This window comes from Silurus meridionalis, chromosome 3, assembly GCF_014805685.1.
Source record: "Silurus meridionalis isolate SWU-2019-XX chromosome 3, ASM1480568v1, whole genome shotgun sequence".
Taxonomy (NCBI): domain Eukaryota; kingdom Metazoa; phylum Chordata; class Actinopteri; order Siluriformes; family Siluridae; genus Silurus; species Silurus meridionalis.
In genome coordinates this window covers 31,947,489-31,969,329 of record NC_060886.1, presented here as the reverse complement: position 1 = coordinate 31,969,329, position 21,841 = coordinate 31,947,489, and the positions used below count along the sequence as shown (strand labels likewise).

General features: G+C 37.5%; 1 protein-coding gene across 1 annotated transcript; it reads right to left on the bottom strand.

Annotated features, from left to right (window-relative positions):
- Nucleotides 1-8,766: 8,766 nt before the first annotated feature.
- On the bottom strand, nt 8,767-11,631 carry LOC124382742 (C-type mannose receptor 2-like). The gene is made up of 6 exons (XM_046844947.1): nt 11,575-11,631; nt 10,671-10,731; nt 9,822-10,193; nt 9,261-9,590; nt 9,060-9,142; nt 8,767-8,874 (listed from the first exon to the last, which is right to left on the bottom strand). Exons 2-6 carry the CDS (start codon nt 10,702-10,704, stop codon nt 8,767-8,769), a joined length of 927 nt encoding a protein of 308 aa, XP_046700903.1. The 5' UTR covers nt 10,705-10,731; nt 11,575-11,631.
- Nucleotides 11,632-21,841: the final 10,210 nt, after the last annotated feature.

Below are 21,841 nucleotides of genomic sequence, written 5' to 3'. Positions count from 1 at the left end.
CCTAAACCCTAACCCAACCCTAACCCTAACCCTAAACCCTAACCCTAAACCCTAACCCAAACTCTGACCCTGACCCTGACCCCTAACACGCACGCACGCGCATACAGCTCAGATTTTTTCTTTCTCAGCTCTTTTCTTCTCCTTTTCTATATCCTCTGCCCCACTCACTGGAACAGAAAAAAAGTAATAGGTAAATGACTAATTTGTGTGATTCTCACCGCAAGTATTTTCAAGCTGCACCCTCTATTCACAAACCGGCACTCGGCCACACACTTTAAACAGGTTTAAGTCCCTGACAAGCAGGGACACACCTTGAAAGGGAAGACATCACATACACTCTCATTCTATCACAGAAAGATCCAAGGAACAAGTAAGGCAGATGCAAAATATAGATGTATAATGGAGGAGAAAAAAAAAAGGACACATTTTTCCAGACAAACAGTGTCACAATCACAGGGACTTGCCAGATTTATACCACCAACCTCTGGGCGAAACCTTTACCATGAAACCTTTACCATGAAATTCATCACAATACTGTAGCTCTCATAGAACCTTTTGGAACCAGCACCACAAAAACATTACTCAATCAATCATGCACTATTGTGCCCTCTAGTGCAATAACAGAAACATGCCGATAATATTAAAACTAATTCATTCATACATTACACTATGCAATATTAACATGTTCCAAGATGGCTTCTGAGGTCCTGAGGGAGAACAAAGGACGCAACCCGTACCGGCGTCCACGAGGGAAACGAGCCGGCGTCAGGAACAGGCTGAGGGCACGCGCACACCATGCTCCCTTACCTAGTATCCTGTTAGCCAACGTCCAGTCACTGGAAAACAAGCTCGACGACCTCAGGGCAAGGATCAAGTTCCAGAGAGACATTCGGGACTGCAACCTTCTCTGCATCACCAAGACATGGCTGAACCCAGCGGTACCGGACCACGCCATCCAGCCGGCCGAGTTTTTCTCGGTTTACCGCATGGACAGAACACTGGAGTTGGGAAAGTCAAGAGGAGGTGGAGTGTGTCTGATGGTGAACAACCACTGGTGCGACAGCATGAGCACTGTTCCTCTTTCATGCTCCTGCACACAAAATCTGGAACTACTGACCATCAAAAGTCGGCCCTTTTATCTACCTCGAGAATTTAGTTCGGTCATAGTCAGTGCTGTTTATATTCCACCTCAAGCGGACATGAGACACTATCTCTTCACCAAACACAGCATCGGGACGCTGCGCTCATTGTTGTTGGAGATTTCAACAGTGCCAACCTCAAGCGCGCACTACCATACTTTTATCAGCACATCACCTGCCCCACCAGGGGCAAAAGAACACTGGACCACTGCTACACAACATTCAAGAACAGCTACAAGGCACAATCACGTCCATCGTTTGGGAAATCAGACCATGCCGCCATCTTCCTCATGCCTGGTTACAAACAAAGGCTGAAACAGGAAGCTCTGGTTCAGAGGGAGGTCGCACGCTGGACTGACCAATCGGTGGCCGCTCTGCAGGATGCTTTGGATGACGCAGACTGGGACATGTTCCGGCGCAGCTCTGATGAAGTCAACATGTTTACGGAAGCGGTTGTGGGATTCATCGGGAAACTAGCGGATGATACAGTGCAGAAAACCACTATCAGAACGTTTCCCAACCAGAAGCTGTGGGTGGATAAAACCATCCGCGACGCTCTGAGATCCCGCTCCGCTGCCTACAATATGGGGCTCACCACGGGGGACATGGAAGAGTACAAGGCTGCGTTCTACAGTGTTCGCAGAACAGTGAAGGATGCAAAGCGGCGCTACGGGAGGAAACTAGAGTCACAGTTTTAACATGGTGGCTCTAGGAGCCTGTGGACAATAACGGACTATAAAACACCATCTTCTAGAAGGGTGAATGCGGACGCTTTTCTGGCAGACGAGCTAAACACCTTTTACGCTCGTTTCGAGGCTGCAGCTAACCACGCTAGCGGCGCTAGTGGTACAAACAGCGTGCACCCCGAGAGAGCCAGAGAGGTAAACGCGTTCACCATCTCAGAGCATGACGTGAGGAGGGGATTCAAGAGAGTGAATACCAGGAAGGCAGCAGGACCAGATGGCATCACAGGTTGGGTTCTGAAAGCTTGCGCTGACCAGCTAGCACCGGTGTTCACTGAGATATTCAACCTCTCCCTGGAACAGTCTGTTGTCCCCTCATGTTTTAAACAGTCCACCATTGTTTCTGTCCCGAAGAAACCCCAGCCCGCCTGCCTCAATGACTATCGCCCTGTAGCCTTGACCTCAGTAGTGATAAAGTGCTTCGAGAGACTGGTCAGAGACTTCATCACTGCATCACTACCAGACACACTGGACCCATTACAGTTTGCGTACCGTCAGAACCGCTCTACTGAGGATGCCATTGCTCATCTTCTCCACACCACGATGAGCCACCTGGACCAAAGAAACGGGAATTATGCAAAGATGTTGTTCGTGGACTACAGTTCAGCGTTTAACACCATAATTCCCTCCACACTCACCTCTAAGTTGGAGGTCCTGGGACTCAGCCAGCGGCTGTGTCAATGGATCTCTAACTTTCTGACAGACAGACCACAAGCTGTACGGGTGGGAAAACACACTTCATCCACCCTCACCCTCTGCACTGGAGCTCCCCAGGGTTGTGTTCTGAGCCCCCTGCTTTACTCAATGTACACAAATGACTGTGTGGCCACATCCAACTCCACCACCATCATCAAGTTTGCTGACGACACTGTTGTGGTGGGTCTGATCTTCAACAACGATGCAACGGCCTACCTACAGGAGGTTTAAAACCTGGGGAGATGGTGCTAGGAGAACAACCTTCTCCTGAACGTCAGCAAGACTAAGGAGTTGATCGTGGACTTCAGCACAAAGCGGGAGTGGTCATACCAACTGCTAAACATCAGCGGGACTCCAGTGGAAAGAGTGGACAGTTTCCAGTACCTGGGTGTTCACATCACACAGGATCTGTCTTGGTCCCGTCACACCAACACCCTGGTGAAGAAGCCCGGCAGCGTCTGTACCATCTGAGACGCTTAAGGGACTTTAAACTACCCTCTGAGGTGTGTAAGACTTTTGCTTGATCCTGACCAAAAGGTCGGCCCTCCCCAAAAACACAGCATGGATGCCCGAGAGTGCAGGGTGTGCTTGGTAGGTGCCCGAGGCAACGAGAACATCAAAAGAGAACTCTTTAAGTTTCCTTAAGGACTCACGGCAGGGGACCAAGACCCCACAACACCCCTCTCGAGAACCAGAACTTTATGTAGAATACAGTAGGCTCCCCGGAGAGCTACCCTTGGTCTTCAAACACCACATCTCCATACAAATGGTAGATCTGCAGACAAATTTCTGACACCTCTACCCCTCCTTTTCTTGTTACATTCTCAAACACAGGACATTCTATAGCACACCAGATGATTATGTGTAAGAAAGGTCATATCACACGTAAATAACGACGGAAAATGTTCATGTTTCATTTCATTACAAAGGTTTATCGCGACTGGTACACAGGTCCCATTCCCACAGCAATAAAACAAATAATAAAAAAGGTTTAATAGAGTTAAGAAAACATAACTCTATGCAAGGGGCGTGTGCCCCACTACAAATGTATACAGGCGAGGTGCCTCCCACAGGTCTGTAAGAACCAATCAATGCAAACTTCCATTGCTAAATAATGTTTACATAATGCTTACTCTATCTGGGTATTTGAGGAGAACTGACCGACAATTCAAGGAATCTGTAAACAGATCTCCCGCACAATTAATGTGTGTCGTGTTTTATCAGGTATGAAAGGTTTTATATTTCCTGTTTAAACGTAAATACTATTGGTTTGTATTTGTGTTATTTTTTAATTGTATTATGAATTGGCTTTGAATTGTGATTTTCTTACCTGGTTAATAAATTGTTATGTTTGATTTTATTCTGTGTTGCTCGGTAAATGTTGACACTGCAAGTAATAACGTTGCATCCGTAGTTACCGTAAGGACTGAAATCGGGCTAGGTTCGACCTAAATCCCAGTTAGATAGTGAATAATACATCAGCTGAGGATTTGAGAGATACGACTAGCACTTGGCATTAGTTTAAGTGTACTTAGAAACATGGAGGCTAACAATATGTATTTCTGTTTAGAGTAACATTTCTGATCACTCTAAATAGGGTCAGCCTCAACCTCTGATTATTTCAATATTATTCTATTCATTACCTTTGGTTAGAAATAATTATTGTTATAATTAAGTGTCACCTCTAAGGGGACTAAATAAAGTATGTTTAAAGTTGAGCACGCAGAGAGCGGCCGCTTAAGCGTATAGTCCAACCTCTGGCAGTGACAAATACTGATTCGCTTATGACCGTTGACCAGTATATTAATTATAGGGCCCATACTAGGATCATGTGTGACTATGAGAACCGAATGAACGAGTGTAATACCAGAGCTTAATCAGAATAACTAAACAAACATCCATCCAAATTATACTCTTAGTAAAGTAACAACCTATGCAAATATTAATTATGTTTTATCTAATTGGTGTCAGATAAGAGGTCAATAACCCAAATGAAGAAATACATTAATCCAAATCTTATTATCTAATGTGAAAGGAAAGGGTTAGGGTTAACGCGCGAGAATCCTTCGCCACGCCTCTGGAAACTGCCGTTGGACCAGTGGGTGGTTCCCCACCTTACAGGTGCTTAAGACTTCCTACACCTGCAACATTTAGAGCGTTCTGACGGGTAGCATCACTTCCTGGTTTGGGAACAGCACCATGCAGGACAGGCGAGCCCTCCAGAGGGTGGTGCGTTCAGCTGAACATACCATCCACACCGAGCTCCCTGACCTGCAGGACATCTACAGCACGCGGTGCAGGACCAGAGCCAGGAAGATTGTGAAGGACCTCATCTATCCCAACAATGGACTCTTTTCTTTGTTGCGTTCAGGGAAACGCTTCCGCTCCCTGAAAGCGAACACAGAGAGAATGAAGCGGAGCTTCTTCCTGCAGGCCATTCTGTGTTTAAACCAGGACACACCCAGGATCTAAAGACTAGCCCACTCTCTCCATCATCACACTTCTTCTCTGTACATATCTCACCTTTCGCACCACGACACTTTAAACTCTGGACTTGCACAGCAAAGTGCACTTTATATTTATTTTATTTTATACCACACCATACTACACATGGACACTTACGGACCTTTACACCACACCAGAACAGAAGCTGGAGATTGTCATCTTCTGAGCAGGATCTGGATGGGGGCAGAAGTTTGTGCCTCAACACAAGTACTTAATGAATGGGTTAGTAAATGAGGAAGAAAGAAACACATCCAAACAACTGTTCTTAATAAAATACTGATATACTGTAAGTTTATAATTGTTTTAAGGCGAATTGTGTCAGAGCTCAAACTGACCGAACTACCAACAACTCTTTGCTCCTTTTTTTTTTTTAGGAGTGGAAGTTATTTCCCTTCACCTGCTCCTTACACAGTCCTACCTTTCACTTCACCTCCATGAATTCAGGTTCAGGTGGGCAGAAAGCTGCATCTATTTGAGTCTACATCCACATTAAAAAAAATGCATTTTGGTGTGAAAACGCTCTCCGTGTACACAAATTTAAATGAAAGTTTGGGAGGAACGCGGTCAGCGATGTTTTATTTCAACAGCCAACTCAAGTGAGACTGAAACTAATAAGCACAAACCAACACTCTAGAATTAACTGAGTTAAGTAAATATACAAAGTTAGAATCCTACCTTACCAGAAGAGAGTAGATTCACCATAGAGCTAAAGCACACTAAGCACTAACCATAAAATCTAACCCTAAAACCTAACCCCTCACCCAAAACCTAACCCTAAATTTAACCCCTATCCCTAAACCTAACCCTAACCCCTGAAGAAAACCTAACCCTAACCCTTCTAACTCCAAACCTAACCTCTCTAACACTAACCCTAACCCCCATCCCAAACCCTAAAACCTAACTCTAATTCCTATCCTTAACCCTCAAGACTAACCCTAAAACCTGAACCAAAAATCTAACCATAAACCCCAACCCATAACCTTAAAACCTAAACCCTAACCCTAACTCCAACCCCTAAGCCTAAACCTAAAACCTAACCCCAAACCTAACCGTAAAATCTAACCCTAATCCCTATTCCCAACCCTCAAACCTAACCCTGTTTGATTGCAAAGAGAGAGTTGCCCGCTACTTTTAGCTTGGGGGAGACATTGATAGAGAGTAGCAGGGCTGGGGGTGATAAAAAAAAAAAAAATAGCAGGTCAGCCCCTGATGAAGGTCGAGATCATCCAAAATATTGTGCAACTGACTTGATACCAAATAGAAAGATGTCTATAAAATAAGAAGGAAAAGAGTGCTGGCATGAGCTTCAGACAAACACATGAAAAAAATGTTCCCTTGAGTGGAATAATTCTTTGAAACACTGTTTCAGGGATGAAGGACATACATCCAAAATGTCACAAGTAACTTTGGGATATGGACATGAGGCCTGGGACCGCAGTCATAACCTAAAAATCCACCACCCTAGCCCTAAACCCTAATCCTAAGCCCTGATCCCAACTCTGACCTTGAAACGATTAAATTCCTGGAGCTGCGGTCATTATTCTAACCCTAACCCTAACCTCACCCTAATCCAATAACCCTATCCTTTTAAACATAGTGGGTTAAACCCTAACCCTCGCTCCCACTCTATTCTCCATCCCATTATGCTGCCCTTAGTCACAATCTGAAGGCCGAGGTTATTTTACTGATGTTTATTACACGTAATGGACGTCAACACCGACATCAACACTGACATCTACATCGACATCAAGACTGTAGAACTAAATAAAAGGATAAATATACACAAATATATTCAGTTACAAAGAAAAACACAACATTAAATTTATACATAAAACAGAAAAGAATCCTACATACCACTTTGCCTTTGTTGTTTATTTTTTTGTTATTTTACAATAATCATTGCAGCTTTCAATAAACATTGTGAATTTCCTTGCATGCAGTGAACCAGGAAGTGACCTGTACCACAAAGTATGATGGGATACGTAATGATATAACCCAAAACTTGTAATATGCCATAAATCTTGCAAAATCCAAAACTTATTTAGTGTACCAGTCAAATATACACATTATGAAAATTGTTGAAATATAAAAATAAACAAGTTAAACTAAGAGTGAAGGCGCCACCTTGTGGACATGACATAGCATAAACGGAATTCTTAATGACTGCAGGTAAACCCATGTCACTTTAGATGAACCAATACAGAACTCTAAGCATTAAATCTAACCAAATGTGATAGAAAAACTGTGAAGACAATAAATCTCAAAGCTAAAGCAGTACATTCGCTGAACAGTGCATCTTCTTTGTCTCCCAATATCATCAAAATCTATCAGACAGTGGGGAGGGGGGAGGGTTTTTTGTACATTTAAAAAACAAACCCCAAGAAAACCCAAATCTTAATCCCAGGGAGTTTCTACTTACCATCCACCACTGACTTGATCATTAGGGACAAACATAATTATAAAGAACAAACTTACACATTCTTTTATTACCACTTTATCCATGTAAAGCTGTTTTAAGACAATGTCCACTATTAAAATTACATTAAAAGTACTATACAAATAAAAAATTGATTGAATTAAACCCTAGTCTGGAAAAAAAACATACAACTCAAAACATCTGTACCATATTTATTTATTTATTTATTTATTTATTTATTTGTTTGTTTGTTTATTTATTTATTTAAATTAAGTAAATACCTAAAATCAGTACATGGTTTTGTGTGTTGAATGACCATTAATGAAGCTTACTTCATTAATTATTGTACTATATATTGCGACTTTAAAAATAAGAGCTAAAATGTATATTTTCTGCATCAGATTCTTAAATATCATAGAATTAAGGTCATAGAAGTAATTTTTTCAGATTCTGTTTCACAATTTCACAACACTATACAAAAGAAGTGTCATTAATGTTAATAAAAAAAACTTTTAAACAAAAAAAAATATTTTTTACTGAAATCTGTCAAATGTTATTGGGGCAGCGGGGGGGCGTGGACGAGCGTCGGTTTGTGAATGGAGGGCGAGGCCGGGAGCAGGTAGACACGGGAATGACACACCTGAAGGGGAATATGACTATGTTCTCTCTTGCAGTGATCAGAGGGAGCATAGGGGTGTGTGTGTGTGTGTGTGTGTGTGTGTGTGTGTGTGTGTGTGTGTGTGTGTGTGTGTGCGTGCGTACGCGCACGTAAGGCTGCGGCACTGAGCACGGAGCTTATAAAAAAAATGAACGTTTTCTTTACTCACTTTACATTACATATAACAGTTTTATATTGCATTATTTAGTATGACTTGTATACTGATGCTTTTTTTTGCTTTCACTATAAGCATTAACTAACCATTCTATTTCAGATTAGATATAGAATATATAGAATATAGAATTCATTGACTGTGCATGGTGATGAAGACTGTTGCAGTCTGACGTGCACTTTGACCTGACACTACAATTTTAATGTCTGTAACAATCTTTACTGTAAAAACTCTGCAAAAAAATCTATTCACAGCTTTTGTAATCAGCATGACACTCATTGTCCAACAATTAACATCAAATATTTCCTTAAACAATAACTGTGGGAGAGCGAATGGTTCGGGGAAAGGAAGACCACTACAGGAAAAAATAAAGTATTGGATGTATGTAAACATGAGTCTGATCTCAGGATCACAACAACCTAAAAGCTCTCCTTTGTTTACTCCAGTGATTTTTCCATCTCCTTGTAAAACACATTTCCATCTTGTAGCTCTCTCCATTTTACTGTGATGTTCTTTTTCGTCCAATTATCCAGTTTCTGTTTGAGCTAATAAACAGAATAAGACATTTCTTGTGAATATTGCCAACAGAAACACTTTTATATTAAAATGCTACAGACACAGATTCAGGTTGTAGTATAGTGTGTGTTTAAAAGTTTAATGGGGTTCTGGCTGCAGTTATGAGGATGAGAATGTGCATTATAATTTGAGTCTTCTGAAAGATAAGACTTACTTGCTCCAAGATGGCCGTAATTGTTGCATAATCATTTAAATTCTGATTGAACTTTACTTTCATCTTCAAGATTTGTTGTTTTACTAAATGTTACATACAAAAAATACAAAAAACGATAAAATAAAACAACAAACACACAATTGCACTAACTTTTTAAAATAAAAAAGTATAAATATGAGACTGATTTAAACTTGAACTCACCTGAGTAACAGAAAAAAGGCTTTTTGTCTGAACACTGTGCATCACCAACCGCACCATTATTTATATACCCACAGTTTTCATTCCAAAAGTAATTATTAGGTTGTCCAATGATCCAGCTGAGTGTAAAGTTGGTTGGGTCTGTCCACTTCCAGGTGTCCCGGAACAAACCAAACCAAGTGTCACCAGGTATTATTCCCTGTATAACTGAGTTTTCTGTTGCATTATGAACACTGGCCAGATCTGTGTAATACTGTCTGCAGTAACTTTGAGCTTGAAGCCATGACTTTGCGCTTGAGATGTAAATGTAGCGATTACTGCCAGTTTGAGTGCCTATGAGAAATTAAACAAACAAAAGACAAATACCACATTAGGATAATATATATGGTCTCGATGCATGAAAAGGGTAATCATGTTACAAAACAAGAACACCAATTACTAAATTTGCATAATGTTTAGTCTGTTTGAAATTTTAACTGATTATGCTAATGAGAACACACATTCACTTTGATTTTTATTATACAACCTTTACTGACAAAATGTAAAATAGATTCTGGCATTTACCATCAAAGCACACAAAGGGGAAGAGTCTAGCACAGTTTAAATCATTCCAACCCGATGACGATATCATACCACACGATTCTTCTCCATGCCAGTTGTTGGGCTCTGGAGGAGACCAGAAGGTGATACTTCCTAGAGGTTCATTAGCATGGGACCAGCGCCAGCTGTTGATGTCATTGTAAAATCCAATCCAAGCACTAGAACTAAACTGCTGTCTCTGTGCTTCATTCTGAAGTTGGACCAGGTCCTCATTACTTTTTATGACAGCTATGTCAGTGTGAATGGCTTGGCAGTAATTCTGAGCTTCACTCCATACCTTCCCCTGCTGGATCAGGTAGTACTTATGAGGGACACACAAGATGAGAGAAACCATTCCTGAAGAGAAAAGTTTTTAGGATTATGTGTGAAGTTAGCTCAGAAATCAGAAATGTTATTTTAAGTCATTTAAATTTAAAATTGGAAAAAAAAAAAAAAAAAAAAACTTTATTTTAGGATTATAAAAAATGTCAGTAAATAAATCAAAAATGTAATTGAGTTGTACACAGACCACTTTGGTGAGAGAAATATTGATGATTGCATCTTTATCTTAAAAGATTTCTAATCTGGCGTCTGATTTTAGCCACTTTCTTTAAAGTTTATAATTAAACAGAATTATATATATCTCGTTTTATTCTTGTAATTTGTTGTAATTGCTGCTTTTCTGGGTGTTAATAATCATTGTTAATTGCTTTAATGTTATTTAATTTTGTAAGCTCTGACAAATGTTTCATTGGTCAGTCAAAAAATAAGTAAATAAACAATGCATAAACAAGTAAAGTACCTTTCACAAACATACACACAAAATTCTCTTACCTGTGAAAAACAGGATTATAAACAGATGCTCCATCAAACCTTTGTATTTTTAAGAAATTCACTAAAAAATAGAAAATGTAATTAAAATCCCTCTGCAGTCCAACACATCACTTCAGGAGAATACAAAATAATGTAAATAATGAATATCTGTGTTAGTACAAGAAGCAATGAGGCTACAATTAATTCCTTATAAATTAAATCAAGTGCCTAAACTACACCACATGATACAGAACTCATTAAAATGGAAACAGTACTAAACAGTTTAGTTCACAAATAGAGTATTATATTTAGATTTAAAATTACATTTTAATCATCTTTGATGTTTTCAAGTCGCTAAAGGTTTTCCTAATTCTCCTAATTGAGTACAAAAGATATATCCGAAATCTTTCTCTACTTCATTTGGCTTCTCCCATTAGGGGTGCCACAGCGGATCATCCTTCTCCATACCCCTCTTCTCCCTGCAACCGCACCACTAAAACCACGTCATGTTTATATATACAGTATTTATTATAGTATTGTAATATGTTTATAATTTTCTCTTACACTTGCAATATGTACTGCCTGGCACTGTCCTGTTCTTCACTGTACCTACTGGTCTGGTTTTTGGCGATTACTGTCTGCATCTGTGCACTAAATATACTCATTTTGTTCTATGTAGTTTTGGTTGTAGTTTTATATCATATTCTGGTCCACAAGGAACATTGCTTTATTTTACTGTGTAGTGACTCTCAAAGATAATACATTCATTAGTGATTATAAATAGTAAAGGAATTTCCTTTATTATAATTGTTGTGTTTTAATCTTCTAGTATTTTATTAAATAATACGTTTAAAGAATTGAATCTCAAATGTAAAAGTTTTATATAAATACATGTCAATATATAAATAAAAATATTGAAACGTACCTGAAATGTGAAGAAGGTGAACTCTCTGCGTTGTATTGTAACTTCTCTAGATCTTCAGAGACTCTCTTCCAGAGAATTTCTGCAGTATCTGATCAACTAAAATGTTTTTATCTTGTTTTTGACTTGTTGACTAAATTCACACCACATCCTCCCACTTTCCCTACTTTACAAAACAGAGTGTATGGAAATCTGAGATGCACACCGGACAACAGGAAAAAAATTAAGGACTAGAGATTTTTTTTATCATTGTTCTCTTCAGTGTATAATGAGAAGAAAGGATTCAATTTACTCTTAAATATTAGAGTTATGCTGAACTGTAACCATGGATACACCCTCTTGCTGAATCTGCAACTATACTGACAACTTTATTTTCAACAGTAGAGGCAGGAGTAACACAAATCATAAAGTGCAGGGTTAAAAGTATTATGTAGAATCTATACTACTTAGCATGTTAGATTAGCAGGCAGAATTCTGTATATTTTTCCAATCCCATTACAACAAACCCATTACAACTGTGACATATAAACCATGTAATTCACAATAAAAGATGTACGTATAATGTCACAACAGTTAAATGTGTCTGTATTGTAATTTTAAATTAACAAATTTTAAATGAACAACTAAAATATTATATCTTTTTTCATATTTCTTCAGGAATATATAATGTGTTTGGGAATTTAAGAAATATTTTATGCATTACAATTAAATGAAACCTATTAAATTTAGTCAACTAAAATCCTGTGGTATTTAATTTACTAAAACTAGACAAAAACAAACAATTCAGATGACTAAAATAATAACTCAAACTAAATGCCATTTTAGTCAAAAGACTAAATCAAATTAAATGTTTTCCACTAAAACCACCTGCAACAGTTATTAGAATTTCAGTATTTAGCATCACAATAATTATTTTGAGATCTGTGTTTGTACAAGAAGCAATGAGGCTACAATTAATTCCTTATAAATTAAATCAAGTGCCTAAACTACACCACATGATACAGAACTCATTAAAATGGAAACAGTACTAAACAGTTTAGTTCACAAATAGAGTATTATATTTAGATTTAAAATTACATTTTTAATCATCTTTGATGTTTTCAAGTCGCTAAAGGTTTTCCTAATTCTCCTAATTGAGTACAAAAGATATATCCGAAATCTTTCTCTACTTCATTTGGCTTCTCCCATTAGGGGGCGCCACAGCGGATCATCCTTCTCCATACCCCTCTTCTCCCTGCAACCGCACCACTAAAACCACGTCATGTTTATATATACAGTATTTATTATAGTATTGTAATATGTTTATAATTTTCTCTTACACTTGCAATATGTACTGCCTGGCACTGTCCTGTTCTTCACTGTACCTACTGGTCTGGTTTTTGGCGATTACTGTCTGCATCTGTGCACTAAATATACTCATTTTGTTCTATGTAGTTTTGGTTGTAGTTTTATATCATATTCTGGTCCACAAGGAACATTGCTTTATTTTACTGTGTAGTGACTCTCAAAGATAATACATTCATTAGTGATTATAAATAGTAAAGGAATTTCCTTTATTATAATTGTTGTGTTTTAATCTTCTAGTATTTTATTAAATAATAAGTTTAAAGAATTGAATCTCAAATGTAAAAGTTTTATATAAATACATGTCAATATATAAATAAAAATATTGAAACGTACCTGAAATGTGAAGAAGGTGAACTCTCTGCGTTGTATTGTAACTTCTCTAGATCTTCAGAGACTCTCTTCCAGAGAATTTCTGCAGTATCTGATCAACTAAAATGTTTTTATCTTGTTTTTGACTTGTTGACTAAATTCACACCACATCCTCCCACTTTCCCTACTTTACAAAACAGAGTGTATGGAAATCTGAGATGCACACCGGACAACAGGAAAAAAATTAAGGACTAGAGATTTTTTTTTATCATTGTTCTCTTCAGTGTATAATGAGAAGAAAGGATTCAATTTACTCTTAAATATTAGAGTTATGCTGAACTGTAACCATGGATACACCCTCTTGCTGAATCTGCAACTATACTGACAACTTTATTTTCAACAGTAGAGGCAGGAGTAACACAAATCATAAAGTGCAGGGTTAAAAGTATTATGTAGAATCTATACTACTTAGCATGTTAGATTAGCAGGCAGAATTCTGTATATTTTTCCAATCCCATTACAACAAACCCATTACAACTGTGACATATAAACCATGTAATTCACAATAAAAGATGTACGTATAATGTCACAACAGTTAAATGTGTCTGTATTGTAATCTTAAATTAACAAATTTTAAATGAACAACTAAAATATTATATCTTTTTTCATATTTCTTCAGGAATATATAATGTGTTTGGGAATTTAAGAAATATTTTATGCATTACAATTAAATGAAACCTATTAAATTTAGTCAACTAAAATCCTGTGGTATTTAATTTACTAAAACTAGACAAAAACAAACAATTCAGATGACTAAAATAATAACTCAAACTAAATGCCATTTTAGTCAAAAGACTAAATCAAATTAAATGTTTTCCACTAAACCACCTGCAACAGTTATTAGAATTTCAGTATTTAGCATCACAATAATTATTTTGAGATCTGTGTTTGTCCTGCACATTGCACAGATCCAGGAAATTTGGAAGGCAAGTCAACAACTTAAACATTGTGATGTTCCTCAGCCTGTTTCTGAACTGTTGCAGTGTGGATGTGCAAAAAGCATTATTCAAAGCAATACAATTTTATTTGTATTGAGCTTTTAACAATGTACACACACCCAAATTAGCTTTATAATAAACACATTTATTAAGTTAATTTAAATGTATAAACGAGTGTCTATCGGTTTGTCCCAAATAAGTGAGCCAAAGGTTATGGTGGTGAAAACTCCCTGAGATAATCGGAAGAAAGGAATAGGACTCTAAAGGAAAACCATCCTCCAAAGCCCCCTTGTTCATATTACAGTCCAAATCCATCTTCATGGTAACACTCCACAGAGATCTGCTGAAAGGAGGCCACGCTACTGCCTTCTGGAAACACCATTATCAGCAAGGGGGTCTGTATGTATGTGTATGAATGTCATGTACTACATAGACCAAAATTCTGTAGACACCTGACCATGAGTTTGGTATGTGCTTTTTAAATATCCCATTGTTTCACTAGATATAGAAGCATTCCAAGAAATCATCCAAAAAAGAGAAAATACTCAAAAATAAATTTACATGCACTAACCTTTACTTACCCTAAACCCTTAGCAGCATTAATTCTATGATTTGTGTCTCGATTCTCAATTCTTTGTGGTACGTAAGACAATAAAGAGTAACACTAAACAACACAGAGCTAAATAAGACATAAGCACCCCTAAACACAGAACTACAAACAGCCCACATACGCAACAATACAATAAGAACAATATTTCCAGTGAACGTAAATTGTAATGCAACAGCAAACAACAGCAAACAAAGACCTTCTATGCAACTTAATAATTGTTCTTCCAAATTGAAAGCAACAGTTTGAAGAAGGATCATATGTCTGTGATGGTGAGAATTCTGCAAATATTTGGTCATATACAGAAGTCTATACTATTACATAGTGTATATTTGTGCTTTATGTGGTCTTGCACTATGGTCCCGGAAAGACAACAATTATTTCCAATTTATGCGAACAATATTGAGGAATGACATCAAATCAATCAATCCCACTTGTCTTGACATAACCTGGGGTTATTTACAGGGTTTTTGGTTTTTTTTTTTATAGAAAACACAATTTGTCCAAAAGTCTTTTTTCCTTTGTTTTCACGTCGAACTATTTTTTATTTTACCTCACTTTATTCAATTCTCATAAATGTAAAGAACATAAAAACGAATATGTTATGTTTTCGTTTTTGCGTCTGTGACCCAGTGACCTTTTTATATAGTGTAAGAAAACCCAGCAAGTTATTTGTCTTAAGGCAAAATATCTTATGTAAACCACTTTGTCCCTTTGTTCTACTTTTCATAAGACCAACTTTAGATGTGCTACCTCATTACATGACATTTCTGTTAGAAGTCATCCAGATTAGTAAAATCTTAAGTATAGATAAAGTATGAGCTACATTTTTCTGTAGAGCATTTCAGAAAGATTGTCTGTGTTAGATAATCAGAATCAGAAAGAGTTTTATTGCCAAGTATGTTTGCACTTACAAGGAATTTGTTTTGGTAACAGAAGCTTCCAGTTGCACATGAAAAAAAAAAAGCTAAATAAAAAAATGAAAAAATATAAAAGTATAAAGTTATTGCACGTTTTGTTTATAAATAGAAAAATTTATTATTAGTATTTTTGCAAAAAAAAAGTAGTAAAATTAGTAGATTAGTAAAAGTGATTTTGCACGTTTTTTTTATTGCACAATGGGCAGAGCGTTTAAGTGTTCATGAGGTCGATTGTCTGGGGTAAGAATCTTTTCCTGTAACTACTGTCCTAATTTTCTGTGCTCTGTAGCGTCGGCCAGACAGTAAAATTTCAGAAAGCATATGGTTTGGATGTGAGGGATCCAGGGTGATTTCCTGGGATCCTTTTCTCACTCTGGGTGTGTACAGCTCCTGTAGTGATGGCAAAGGAGCATCAATAATCCTTTCAGCCGTTCAAACCTTCTTCTGTTGTCTTCAGCTGTCTGATTGTGTAGCTGAGCCCAAACCAGACGGTTATTGAAGAGCACAGGACAGACTCCAAGATGGCTGAGTAGAACTGTTTGAGCAGCGGCTGTGGCAGGTTGAACTTCATAGGCTGGTGAAGGAAGTATAGTCTCTGTTGGTCCTTTTTAACAATGAAGTCGATGTGATTGTTCCACTTTAGGACCTGGGAGATGGTGGTACCCAGGAACCTGAAGGACTCCACTGATGCCACTGTGCTGTTCATGATAGTGAGTGGGGGTCCAGGGGTTTCTCCTGAAATCCACAATCATCTCCACTGATTTAAGCATATTAAGCTCCAGGTTGTTATGACTGCACTAGACTGACAGCTGCTGGACCTCGCTTTTAAATGCAGATTTATCACCATCACTAATTAGGCTGATGACTGTAGTGTCATCTGCAAACATCATAATGAGGGTATTTCTCTTATCATTTGCAAAAAAAGTTCCACAACAGAAAAATAAATTCCACAAAGTATTTACATGTGATTAGTGAATGAGTTAAATGTTTTTGTTTTTTTTTTTTTTTTTTTACCTTAATGCACATTTAATTAACCTTATTTGTTGTTAAAAAGATTGGTTTTGTGTCCACAGACATGATTAAATTCTCAATACAACTTAATATCATCTCTGAATGAAGCCTAAAACAGAAAAAAGAAATAAATAAATAAAGTAAAAACATACTCTTTAAAATGTGCTCTGAATGTCTTTTACATTCCAAGAGAAAAATCTTATAGAGTGATACAAATATTGGAAGCAATCATAATGATTCTGTAAAACATTCTGTTATCTAAGGACATACACAGTATAGACATGGCGTGATCACTAGAAACACATACGAAGCACATGTCCAGCTCTCTAAGTTTAATTTGTCAGAGTAAGAAGAAAAATAAATAAGCAGGTTTCCAATATTAATCCACAGAAACAAATGACTAATTTACCAAGTGCATAAATCATGCTCGGATTGACTTTACTTTTCTGCGTCGCGTTCTTCTCATATTTAGAAGGAAATCGGGATGTTTGGATTTCAGGTGATAAATTAAACCCGACTTGGAGAAACTCTTTGCAGATAAACCCCCCTCTTGAAATTTCAGCATTGCATGTTTTGCACATCGCTATCCGCACACCGCAGACATGTTGCTCTTATCCAGATAACCGTGTGCTGCTGCGCTTTTTATTGCGTCATTACAATTGTGTTTCTGCCGTGTTGTTTCGGTGACTTAGGTATTTCTGAAAATTCTCAGTGCATCTCTGTAATTTATGATTGGCCTCATGCCAAGGTCTGATATACCGCAAAGTTTCCCAGTAGGGGCAAGCTCATTTAAGTCTTAAAAATACCGTATTTAACTCAAGCAAAGCGAACACGCACATTAAAAATCAAACACACACAAACTTCGAAAGGAACGTAAGAGCCGCATGAAACCAGCCAAAGAGCCGCATGCGGCTCGCGAGCCACGGGTTGGCCACCCCTGTTCTAGATACTCAACCATGCAACTGGCATATTCACAGGTTTGTATTTTTCTAGATGATTGGAGTTAAGAAAATCTGAAGATAAACCACTTATTAACAGATCAGGATATCCATGTTGTACTGAGTAACAGAAATTTTCATAGTGAACCCATATATATATATATATATATATATATATATATATATATATATATATATATATATATATATATATATATTTCGCTGTCAAAATTCAAATTATTTTAAACGGAACTAAATGTTATTAACACGCTATTAATTCAGCACGCATTTCTGTTTTTACCATTTTTAATACATAAATAAATATTCTAAATATAAAAGAGGAACATACATTTATTCACAATGTCCTTTCTTTACTTAGATATAAAATAAATAAATAAACTCCACCAAAAAATATTTTTAATGAATTAACTTTTTAGAGTATTTTAAAACATGAGTATCTGCACTTCTACTTAAGTAATGGATGTGTGTACTTTTGCCACCTCTGACCAGAGGTAACAAAAACACAAGAGTAGAGTAGATAAATCAGAATATGATGTTCATAGCAAACACTGTCACTTTACTTTTTAATGACTCGTCACTAGAATTGTCACTGCAAACAACCACAATGCCGAGTAAACAACTGCAGCTCATTAATAATCTAAACTGTGGCTGGCTCAGGTTGTCTGTGACCTTCATAGCCTTTTTGCCATTTGGTGATAAAATGAGCTGCTTATTTGCCTTTCTTCAGGCAAAACCTCATGCAAAATTATCTGTCCCTTTGTCCTTCTTTTCAGAAAACTCTGAATAAACCATAACAGACAGACAGACAGAGTTGAGTGCAAAGTTTCCAACCATCTGTTTGTTTTAAAGATAATTCTTTATTATGTATCTTTTAGAATCCAGATAGATGATTAGAGAGTAATTACATAAAGCTGTATTTTCTTTTTTTTCATGTACAGATGTATCGTTCGGAAGGTCTGTTGTATTATCCGCAAATAATAAAAAAAATAAAGCTCTAAAAAAATATTAGTAAAAATTTAAGAAACAAATATAAGAATAAACTCACCACAGCCATGAACAGATGACTGTAGTCTATAAGAAGTTTTAGAGTAAAAGTCACTTGTGAATCTGACTACAGTTCACAGAGATCTACGATGCACAAGCAGTCAGGCATGGCATGAGTGCAGTAGGATAACGAGAGCAGAGAAATCTGAGGAGAAGGTTTTTATAAAAAGTTTGTCACGGTCACTTTGTGAATTTATTGAAGGCCTAGGAATGGTGAACATGCACACACACACACACACACACACACACACACACACACACACATGCCAGCTTGGGTGTAAAAATATTTAAACACGCTGCATTGTGTACATTGATTATTGAATAGATTATATGTGTGTGTGTGTGTGTGTGTGTGTGTGTGTGTGTGTATGTGTGTGTGTGTGTTATGCCAGTGACTAGGAAAGGATCCTTAAACAGATCCAGTACACATGAAAATGTGATTGTAAGTTATGTAAGTTGCATCACTGCCTGCACTCTTTTCTTCACTTCTCTAACACACTCTCCATTACTTTGCACTGTTGACCCCAGGTACCTGAACTCCTCCACCTTCTTCACCTCTTCTCCCTGCAACCGCACCCCTCCACTGCCCTCCCTCTCATTCACACACATGTACTCTGTCTTACTCCTACTGACTTTCATTCCCCTTCTCTCCAGCGTGTACCTCCACCTCTCCAGGATCTTCTCAACCTGCTCACTACTCTCACCACAAATCACAATATCATCCACAAACATCATAGTCCACAGAGACTCCTGTCTGACCTAGTCCTTCAACCTGTCCATCACCACTGCAAACTGGAAAGGGCTCAGAGTCGATCCTTGATGCAGTCCAAGCTACACCTTGAACCAGTCTGTCGTTCCTACTGCACACTTCACTGCTGTCACACTGTCCTCATACATGTCCTGCACCACCCTCACATACTTCTCTCCCACACCTGACTTCCTCATACAATACCACAACTCCTCTCTCCACCCTGTCGTACGCTTTCTCTAAATCCACAAATACACAATGCAGCTCCTTCTGACCTTCTCTATACTTCTCCATCAACATCCTCAAAGCAAATAATGCGTCTGTGGTGCTCTTCCTCGGCATGAAACCATACTGCTGCTCACAGATGGTCACCTCTTCTCTCAGCCTGGCTTCCACTACTCTTTCCCATAACTTCATGGTGTGACTGATCAACTTAATTCCCCTGTAGTTACTGCAGGTCTGCACATCTCCCTTATTCTTAAAGATCAGTAGCACATTCCTTCTCCATTCCTCAGGCATCTTCTCACCTTCCAACATCCTGTTAAACAATCTGGTTAAAAACTCCACTGCATCTCTCCTAAACATCTCCATGATTCTACCGGTATTTCATCTGGTCCAACCGACTTTCCACTCTTCATCCTTTTAATCGCTGCTCTCACTTCCTCCTTATTAATCCTATCCACTTCCTGCTTCACCATCTCCACCTCATAGCAATTTTATTACACATCTTTACAAGTTGTATAAAGGCTTTTTATTGCATTAAATGTAAATGGATTAAAACGTCATAAAAATAAAATGAATTGAATGCCTGTGAAACATACCAGAATGTTTAGAGGTAATGAGCAGAATATTTCCACAAAGGGGATTGTTTTATGAACGTAAAACCTAGCAAATATTCATCCACCCATAACTTAACTTCAATCTTACCAGCAGCAAAAATATCTTCTTAGTTCTTAGTTCTTAGAGCCAAATTATAAGAATAGTAATTAAATTGGCGATTTTATTGTGTAAATACAGACTGAAAACATTTTCCTTTCAGAATTCTTTTCCGTTACTGCTGTGCCAAAGTTGAAACTAATGCACAGGTTACAGCAGAGCATGGAGGAATGTCTTTCCTAAAATCAGCAAGCTAGATGTTACCTGTCACAGGAGTTTCTATGTGCTATTGTTAAGGTTGTGTATGCCCTGCAATCTGCTGACACAGTAGGCACAATGGAGCAGATACATTTTGTAGTTAGTAAACATGTGATAGATAACACCACCTGATTCATAGCAATTTTTATTTAATACAGTTTAATAATGTACCCCAAAATCAAAAATCCTGTCTGACCAGGAGAGTTTTTATCAATAAAAAATTCACAAACATTCTTTCAGCAGGAGAATGTAATTCTATATTCTCATTTTGTTCCTGAAAAATGTCACAAGAAAATAAAATTGCTTTAGCTTCAACTTGGAACAAATGTTTGTCACATCATATAATGTTTCAATAAGTGTAAAATCTTCACATAAAACTAGTTCATAAAAAGGTTCTGTAGTGTTCCAAGGTCCCCTTTTTTTCTGCCAAGGTCATATCCATGGTTACAGTTCAGTATTATGAGCTCATATTTGTACTGTATTCGTCTAATAATCAAGAGTGAATGGGATCAATCTCTCAATTTAGAAGTCAAAAAGAATTTGATAAACATCTACAGTCTTCTATTTTTTTCTGCCATGCAGTGTCCATTACAGATTTTCATACACTTTGTTTTGTAAAGCAGGGAAAGTGGGAGAAGAAAATCAACAATCAACAAGACAAAAACCAGATTTAACTAATTTAATTCAGATACTGCAGAAAGTCTCTGGAGGAGACAGAGCTATAGAGAAGCTACAAAACAGCAACAAAAGTTCACTTTCTTTATATTTCAGGTGGGTTTCAATATTCTTTTAAGAAACATTACTTATTTCCTTCCACTGATTAAAGGGCAGTGGCGGACAGTAATGAAGTAAATGTAATTCGGTACTGTACTTATTTTTTTCACTTTATTTTATTTACGTAAATAAAAGGAGAATAGAGACTAATGCATTTAATAAACTAGGTTAATAACCGGATTATGTGTTATGCTGTTTCAGAATCAGAAATAGCTTTATTACCAAGTATGCTTAAATACACACAGAGTCCTGCTGTGCTTTTTACACAGCAATAATACTTATTTAAGCTGCATAACATTAGCATTTATAGCATGTATCGTGTGTAGAAACAAAACGATTACAGTACAAATTAACTTGTCATTTAGCAGACGTCCGTGTCCAGAGCAACGTACAAAAGTGCTTTGAGTCTCAATCAATGA

Excerpts from the sequence above, each read along its gene's own strand:
- LOC124382742 (XM_046844947.1), bottom strand. The coding sequence starts at position 10,704 with ATGGAGCATCTGTTTATAATCCTGTTTTTCACAG. Across the intron at positions 10,194-10,670 it reads TATAATCCTGTTTTTCACAG|GAATGGTTTCTCTCATCTTG; the intron begins GTAAGAGAATTT and ends TTTTCTCTTCAG. Across the intron at positions 9,143-9,260 it reads GCCTTTTTTCTGTTACTCAG|TAAAACAACAAATCTTGAAG; the intron begins GTGAGTTCAAGT and ends TGTAACATTTAG.